Source organism: Pholcus phalangioides, unplaced genomic scaffold (assembly GCF_987345545.1).
Source record: "Pholcus phalangioides strain wild (caught in Gottingen) unplaced genomic scaffold, Ppha-v1.0 ptg000003l_1, whole genome shotgun sequence".
In the NCBI taxonomy this organism is placed as follows: Eukaryota; Metazoa; Arthropoda; class Arachnida; order Araneae; family Pholcidae; genus Pholcus; species Pholcus phalangioides.
In genome coordinates, this window is record NW_028301596.1 from 44,377,648 (window position 1) to 44,386,404 (window position 8,757).

At 36.1% G+C, this 8,757-nt stretch overlaps 1 protein-coding gene across 1 annotated transcript in view; it reads left to right on the forward strand.

The window, feature by feature from the left end:
* The window catches only part of RnrL (Ribonucleoside diphosphate reductase large subunit), a 38,967-nt gene extending 35,309 nt beyond the window's left edge, over positions 1-3,658 (forward strand). The window contains exon 18 of the mRNA XM_089248484.1: positions 239-3,658. Within this exon, the coding sequence (XP_089104610.1) occupies positions 239-466 (228 nt within the window). The 3' untranslated portion in view covers positions 467-3,658. The remainder of the gene's footprint in view (positions 1-238) is intronic.
* Positions 3,659-8,757: the final 5,099 nt, after the last annotated feature.

Consider the following 8,757-nt stretch of genomic DNA (forward strand, 5'->3'; position numbering starts at 1 on the left):
TGAGGAGGCCCATAATCCTGTAAGCTACCAGCCTATGCAGTGGATCCAGTTTGTAACCAACATTTCTCTTAGAATGTTTTCCCGCTTAGTACAACATTTTGTGGCCCCCCTACTTTTACTAATATAATTAGTTTTTAAATTTTACCAATAATCTGTATATTGTACATGGAAATTATGGTTAATTAGCTAATTATAATATTTCATTAATCAATTATACAACTTATGTTTCCATTTTTAGGGCTTGAAAACAGGAATGTACTACCTTCGAACGAAACCAGCTGCAAATGCCATACAGTTCACAGTCGATAGAGTTGCTTTGAAGCAGAAAAAGCCTATTACAAATGGTGATGTGATTGGCAAAGTCAATGGCATCAAAGAGAATGGCGAAACCACAGAGGACGACAAGATGAAAGAGATTGTGTGCTCCTTGCAGAACCCTGATGAGTGCCTCATGTGCAGTGGTTAAAACAATATTCATTCTCAATTTATCTGTAATTTATTTAGAAACATTTTTCAAAAAATGCCTGAGTAAGGTTGCATCAACCTTAATACATTTGTCTATCAACACATTTTTAGATACAATCACCATAGAACTATTTTTGTAATTTTTTTTCCCCCTTCAGAATTTTAATTTGTGTGAATTGCTTGTATTTTGGAGCTTTTAATTCAAATGTCTTGATTTGTATTTTTAACTTTACTCTTATTTCTCTGAATAAGTACTGTGGTGCTTGTGTTTTTGAAAACGATTGTTGGGTGCATGCATTATAGTATTTTAAAAGAGCCAATCCTGAAAATTTCGGTAAAAAAAAAAACTGCAAATTATATGTTTTGTATATGACATCAGAGCTTATTGGAATTATATTCCAACTATTTGTAATTAATATTGGTCACATAGCAAGTACTTCTCGATAAATATTTGTTTCTAGTATAAATGAAAATAGATTTTCATATATCTAAGTTCCATAGAAAGATGCAGAAGATACATATGCAGGGCTGTCTTGAGAGCATCATGGGCACCCCTGGGCAAGTCAGTCTGTAGGTCCCCCCCTAACTAGAAATGCATGCATACCAATTCACATTCTTAATCTGAAAAATCTTGATCACATTTCATTATCCTGAAGCCTGGGTGGGCCCATGCATTAAGACGGCACTGGATACACAGAGGCACCACTTACTAATACTATCAATTGTTTTTCAGTGTTTTTAATTCTCACTGTGGCATTTATTTCGAGAAATACATCACACGAAAGTTGCTACTAGATTCAAGATGTGAATGTTGTATTGTGTTTCTATATTTAATTCAAATGCTAAATCCAGTGAGTGTGTGTTATATTAATTTTTGGGTAGAACGAAACAGTTTCACTGTATAGACTAAATATAGTCTTACAATTGCAAGATGAGACTTGGTGATGTTATGTTAGACCAGCGGTTCTCAACCGGTGCTCCGTGGAGCCCTTGGGGCTCCTTGTGCACTCTCCAGGGGCTCCGCGGCTGCTCGAGGAAATTAAAAAAAACCAGTAAAATTTAAAAAATAGTTATACATATTTTTAAATAGTAAAAAATAAATCAGTAACTTTAATGAATAATTAAAAAATGGGCCTACGGGCTCCGCGAGTCAAAAATAGTTGAGAACCGCTGTGTTAGACCATAGTTTCTAAAACTTTTTGTTCCATGGCTCCCTTCAAATTTTCCCCCTTTATTTTTTATTTCTCCTCCCCAACTCAAGTAGATCCTATGCTGTACCCGCAGTTTCTATGCCCCAGAGACTATTTCATTTCTCTTCCCGGGGCACTATCGCCTATTTTGGGAAACGCAGGTGCTAATGCTTCTGATTTATTTTCCGTATCTTCATAGAAAAATTCCTAAGTATAAGTCCTCAAATTGTGCTTTGTTTGAATGAAAAATCCCTAAAAAAAATACTCTTTCAGTCCTTGCAATTCCAGACTGACCACATTTTCTTAGGAAAAATATGGGGTATCAGGATTTCAAGTAAGAACAATCAGTAATTCTCACTGAATATGATGCCAAAGCAAAGTGGCCAATTATCGCTAAAAAATCAGGCCCAAAAAAATGCATTCTCAGAAAGCAAGATTCATATATGGTCACCCATTGCAATTCCAAAAAAAAGTTCCTCTGGTTTTCCCTTTTGTGTGTTATGTTTTCTTTGATGTGGAATGTGTCATCACGTGATAGCCTGCAAATTAACACTGTGTTAGACGATTCTATTTTTTTCTTGGACCAGCTAAATGGGAAAGCTTAGTTGCTGACGAGCTATTCTCGATGCCCAATCGTTTTTATCTAAAAGAATTTAATAAAATCGTGTGACATTGTGTCCAAGTTTCGTCTTGTTCTTGGATGACTATATATCTGCGCCCTGACTTACGATGTCAGAATCAAAATATTTGATACCTTAGGCAAATCTTAGACTGAGCTTGTCTATATTTGCCAAAGAAATTTCCAATAAGACATTTCTTTCCCCTTTTTTTTATGCATCTTTAATTGCAAAATTACGGGTACTCAAGGGATACAAACTTTATTTACCATATTGTCCCCCTCATGCCAGAAGCATGAGTATGCAAATTTCCAAAACGGGGGGAAAATGGCATTTGAATGTTTACTCTGAGTGTCATTTCCCTAAAATGCTTTGTAACGTATTTCTAAAGAGGTTAAACATTCTTGTTTCTGGCAAACTTAACAAAATAAAGGATCCAACCAGGTGATACTCAAAAAGTGAAAATTTGCACATTGATGCTTCTGGCATGAGGAGGGCAATATGTTCATGAAAGCTACACCTTGGAATAGAGGCAAAAAAAATTTTACATTGGTGCCTAAAATTTTCTATACGTGATTGCTAAGAGCACAAAATGAAATTGCAAGTGTTTAATGACTAATAATTTAGGGATCATGTTCATAAGTCATGGAATCGTTGTATTTTTTGGTTCTCATCATTACTAACCATTTTAATGATGAAATCCCAGAAATGTTCTGGACTTGTTCATTGAGCTAAGCGAAACCTTTTTAAGGGAGGTTAGGGATTCTTTCGTACAATTTATTTTGAAGTCATTTTTGCATTCTTTTTGTTTTTGATCATATTGTCTTTCGCACTTGTTGCAAGGCCATGTAGTAGATATGTCTTTAACCCTAGAATACTAACTAAAATAACAATGCTAACTGTCTGTATGCCTACGTTTCTGAGACCCTAGTGATTGCAGGGTTAATAATTGTTAGATCATAATTGTATTATGTTATTGTTCTTTGTTAATCATGTATACACTACTAGAGAGTTTGACTTTTACCCCAAACTCTCTCAAGGGTCTGTGGCCAGTATATTTTTTCTGAAATACCCAATGTTTTTAATATTTTACAGTGCTTATAAAAGTGTTCTCATTTGAAAAGTTGCATTTATTCAAGCTATTCTAACACTGATGGCAGGTGACTGTTTGTCTTGCCATATTGGCAATTTTCACCAAACTAGGGTTAGTAGGATTTTTTGATCTGCACATGAAGGCAGTTTATAGTATCTAGTATCTGGATTCGTTCTTTGTATTTTTTTTTCTTATTTAAATTTTGGATTGTTATATACTATTGTAATTATTATGTATCATATTTTAAGTGTATTTCATATATCGTCAGTAATACAATATGTATTTTTATTTTATTTAGCGTAAATGTTTTTTTTAAAAATCCTTTATTAACCTGATGTAAGGGTACTACTCGGTCTGGGTTATTTTTTAAATGGTTGGAATTCAATGATTTTATAATGGTGGGTAGTTTTCTCGCTCTGTTTGAAATTTGATGCCTGGGGTGATTGTCCGTCTGGGTTCCCTCCTCCATTCCTGCCAGGGTTGGCAAGTTTTTGATGGTTTAAGCTGTCATGTCAGAAACCCCCTGTCAAAAAACCTCAAATACTGCTTTTCAATATAAAAATTCTCATTGTTAATACATTAATTGCATGTAATGTTTAAAGTGACAATGTTATACAAAGAATTAATACTTGATATGATTGTAAAGTAATATCCTACTCTCTACAGAATTATTTTGGACAAGTTTTTTCTTATGCTCTATTTAAATTGTATTTTTTTTAGCATAAACGCTGAAGGAAAAACTTGAATGATTTGGTATTCAAAATTCATGATAATTCTCGACCTTCTAAAATTTCTTTAACTTCTTATATATGTGTATAGATATAAACATCTGCTGTATTCTTTTTATAACAGATAGGTGTTTAAAAAGTTCTTTTACACCGTATATGTAATGATGATATCTGTTATTAAATTATCGAGAGAGATAATCACTGAGATACTTAAAACAATACCCTTATTGTGCAAATAACATTACAATACATTTATCATTCAAAATACTACATTGTAGGACTAAAATGCCATTTAATTTGGCAGTGCTGGCTTATGTATGATGCTTAACTCCTGTAACTTATTCTCCGTCAAACACTTAGTTATTCTTACTTTTATACTATGATATGGTATATTTACTAGCATTTATAATGCAATGATTTTCTGATTGAAGCTGTATCTAAAAGTCCAAAACAATGCTATGGGTATCAAGTCCTGCCAGCTCTGCTTTGATTGAAAGTACATGTTAAAATTCGGAAACCTAACCCAGATGCCTATCACATATTTTAAATAAAAGCTGTTTTTCACTTGTAAATCAAACACAGGTAATGAGTAGTTTAGATTAAAATGGAACATAAAATTATATTTTTTTATGTTCTAGACTTTTTGTCAAAAAATTCAAAATTGCAATTAATGTTTAAATTATTGTAATAGTGATAGGAACCGAGAGACACCCAGGCTCTTTGACAGTTTAAACCAGTTTTTGACGTCAAAAACTCAACCCTTATTTCTGCTTCCTAGTTCCAGCTGTGACATGTTTCACTTTATTTTTTTGTCTTGTATAATATTCATATAATCTTTTTTTAAAACTTATCAGTGCACCACCTTTGATAAGTTCCTGATTTACACACGTATCCCCTGTTATGTATTACATTAGAGCAGTTCTCACAACTGGTGCTTTTTATTTTCGTGTGAACTCCTCAGAGGCTCTGCGGCAGCTCCAGAAAAAAAAAAACCAGTAAATTTGGGAAAAATTATTCAAAAATGCTTATAATTATAAATCAGTAACTTTGATGAATGAATGTAAAATAGTCTTACAGGGCTCCGCGAGTCAAAAAAGGTTGAGAACCGCTGCATTAGAGCATTGATTATCCGAAACAATTGCGACATGGTGTTTTTGGATAACCGATCATTCACGGGAGGAGGAATTGTACCAGTGTCCTAGGAGCAATATAAATAAACAGTGATATTAAACTCGTACATTTTGTGTCACACGTGTTACAAACAATATAGAGAACTGACTAGCCTAAATTTACAAGTTCAAAATGGCCATTAAAGTAAGCCTACAGTTTAGGAACAGAAGTCCAAAATTAGTCCCGAGACTTGCTTTTTTACCACTAAATCTCACAAACATTTTGAAAACAGAAATTGGACATTCTTGTTCAAACCACTTCATTGCCGTTTCAAAACAGTGAATTGGCCAACTAGAACACTTTCGGTTACACAATGTTTCGGTTGATCTGTGTTTAAATAATCGACGCTCTACCGCGTTTCTATTGTCCCCATTTCTTTGTCATTTTCCAAAAAAAAAAAAAAAGATTCATATAGTAGTCGCAATTTGAATCTCAAAATTCTATTTCTAGATAATCCGGGGTGCTGGAATTTTTCATAATTCCATCTGAAAATGCTTCAAGTGTACCTTGTTTGATTCTTCAAATGAATGAGAGTAATTTCAGTTTGAGACGAAAGACGTCACTATCCCTTGTTAACACGACAGATACGGGGAAACTGGCTGAGTGAGGAGATATCAATGATTCAGGAAAGGAAAATTCATCTCTGCCCTCGCTGGGATTTGAACCTCTGGTGTCTTGTTTGTCGGACGCATGCTTTACCAACTAAGCTATGAATTTATAGTGTAAAAATAACATATCAAGTCAGATATGAGCACCTTTGCCAGCCTTTCTTATAAAAAAAGCTATTGCCCTTGGCAGATCTAATCTTAGTGAACTGAGCCAGGTGCATCCTAGCTCCTAAGGCCACAATTGGTTGGGGTAGTGCAGGGATCTTCAACCGCTGACACACTGTGGTCCACATTTGGCATTTTAGCCAGACATGCGAGCACTAAGCTACACTTCATGCGTTATCAAAGAGCGCGGCAAGCCACAAGTATCTCATGGGTCATGCATTGATGACCTCTGGTATAGTGATTTCTGATTGTTCAGTGCATTGAAATGGTTCTTTTATAGACTATTCTGGAGAGCTGTGGATAAACAATGGTAAGGCTAAGGGAGCCGTGGGTGGAAAAAGTTTGAGAATCAGTTAACTAAGCTATTGAATTTAGAACGAAATAGATTATAGTAAAAAGTACTGCTACATTAGCGCGCACCCCCCTCCCCAAAAAAAAAAAAATCTCTAATATTTCTTTGAACAATCTGAGTTGGCCTGGATCCATTCACCTTGAATTATCAAGACTACTGTATCTAAACATTTCTTGTTTATGTTTTATCCCTAAATGTGATAACATTACCATATTAACAACTTGTGGGCATTATCTAAAGGAACAATACGAGTCTTGGTTATCCGCGATGCACCTCTTTACTCTGGTGTGCAAAAAATATAGGCTTCACTTTAAAAAAAAATTGTATTAAACTGATTGATGCAATTCTCTTATCGCTGAAAAACCTCAGAAACAAAATAAATTTTCTATCACCTTTCCTGGTTCTGTTCCAGCTCCCCAAAAAGTGCAGCATCGTCTATTTTGGGATACACTGTGACAAGAGAAAACATTGTATGGGGGCCTAGTTTTTCTGCATGGGCATGTGGAGCTCAGGACCATGGTTTTGGGAGGTGCAAAATTTATGGTACATGTATTTATGTTTAATGTTTGTAGATGAAAATTTCACTGGTGTGTCCTCTTCGTTTATTCGATGTATAGAAATGGGGTGACAATTAATAAGGAGTCTTGTATACAGTAGAAATTTGAGAAGCAAAATCATGAAATATTTTGCTATCAAAGGCATATATATCACAGGTATATCTTTGATTAGAATACAAATTAGATTTAATTCGAAACACATAAAATGATCCACGAGGCAGCCGAGAAAACATGAGATATACAGTCAAACCTCGTTAATGAGTCGCTCTTGGGAGAGAAAAAATAAGACTTAGTAAGCGGAGTGACTCGTTAAACGGAGTAAGCCATAGCTGTGCCAATTCCTGCATGAGGACAATTGGGACTTACAAGGAGTGACGTGTTAACCGGGTGACGCACTAACGAGGTTCGACTGTGTATATAATAACACAAATGCAACTATATGCATCATTAAAATGAAATAATCAAACATAGTAAATATAATTTCATGAAGATTTTCAACACCGAATTATCACGAATTTAGAACCTTGTTTACGGGTTTCCAACTTCAACGGTTGTTTGTTCTTGTTTCTTATTCCCGCTCTTCCTCAATCTCGAACTGATGACTATGACGTGTTGCCAAATTCACTGCCGAATATAAAAGAAAGGTGACCATACGTCCCGGTTTTTCCACGAAGCTTACTTGAATTTTTATTCTTATTGAAGTCAAAGATTGGAATTATTTTTCAACAAATTATATTATAATTACAACTATTAAATGGGAATATTAATCTCCCACATTGGTTTTAGTGGACGTTTTTTTTCGTGGAATTCATTTTAATCCACTGCAATTAGCAGCAATGCTGCATTTCCCGCCATTGTGATTTTTCAGTCAATTCAACAATATTTGGCAACTTTGTTCGGTTTTGGCGTCATTATTAAGGCGGGTAATAGAAACTACGTCCTTTCACTTTCCGGGTGAACGCCCTGGACCACTAGAGGCACCGAATCCCGCAATCTTTCCTTGGAGCTCGTGTACACTGAAAGGGACCGTACATGTACGGCTGGACCAGACTCAGGCCAAGCTCACAACTGTTGACGCTGCCACCAGATGGCGACTTATACAAGGATGACGTCACTCTCCGCTACCATACGAAGGTTTTAACAACTGGCTGTTGCGAAGATGTATCTTGGAAAGCGAGAAAATTCAGCGGCCCCTGCGGGGAATCGAACCCATGTCCTTTCACTCTCCGGGTGAACGCACTGGACTACAGAGCCGTCCATGTACGGTCCCTTTCAGTGTACACGAGCTCCAAGGATAGATTGAGAGATTCGGTGCCTCTGTGCGTTCACCCGGAAAGTGAAAGGACGTGGGTTCGATTCCCCGCAGGGGAATCAAATTTCCTTGCTTTCCAAAATATATCTTCGCAACAGCCAGTTGTTAAAACATTCGTAGTGTTGTATATTTCAGTGCTGCGATCTATACTTCAAATTGTGAGTGAAGTGTAATGATTGAATATTTGTGATGTTGTAGGCCTGTTGCTCTCCATGGCGAGGCTTTTTAACGGGGAGATCGGGTCGCATTCGTGCCTTGAAGTTGGGAACCACACAAAACCAACTTTAGTCGACCACCACTGTGGCGCCGGTGGGGTTCGAACCCGGATCATCGCAATGCGAGTCCGTCACTATGACCACCACAGCGGCTATAAGTGATAACAGAAATGATCCATGGCCAATACAAGTACTCAGATACTGTATAATCAATATCTGCGGCTTCAGACTTTTTTAATTAATCTGACAATTCCCTTAAAAAATGTTTATGGCACAACTACAACT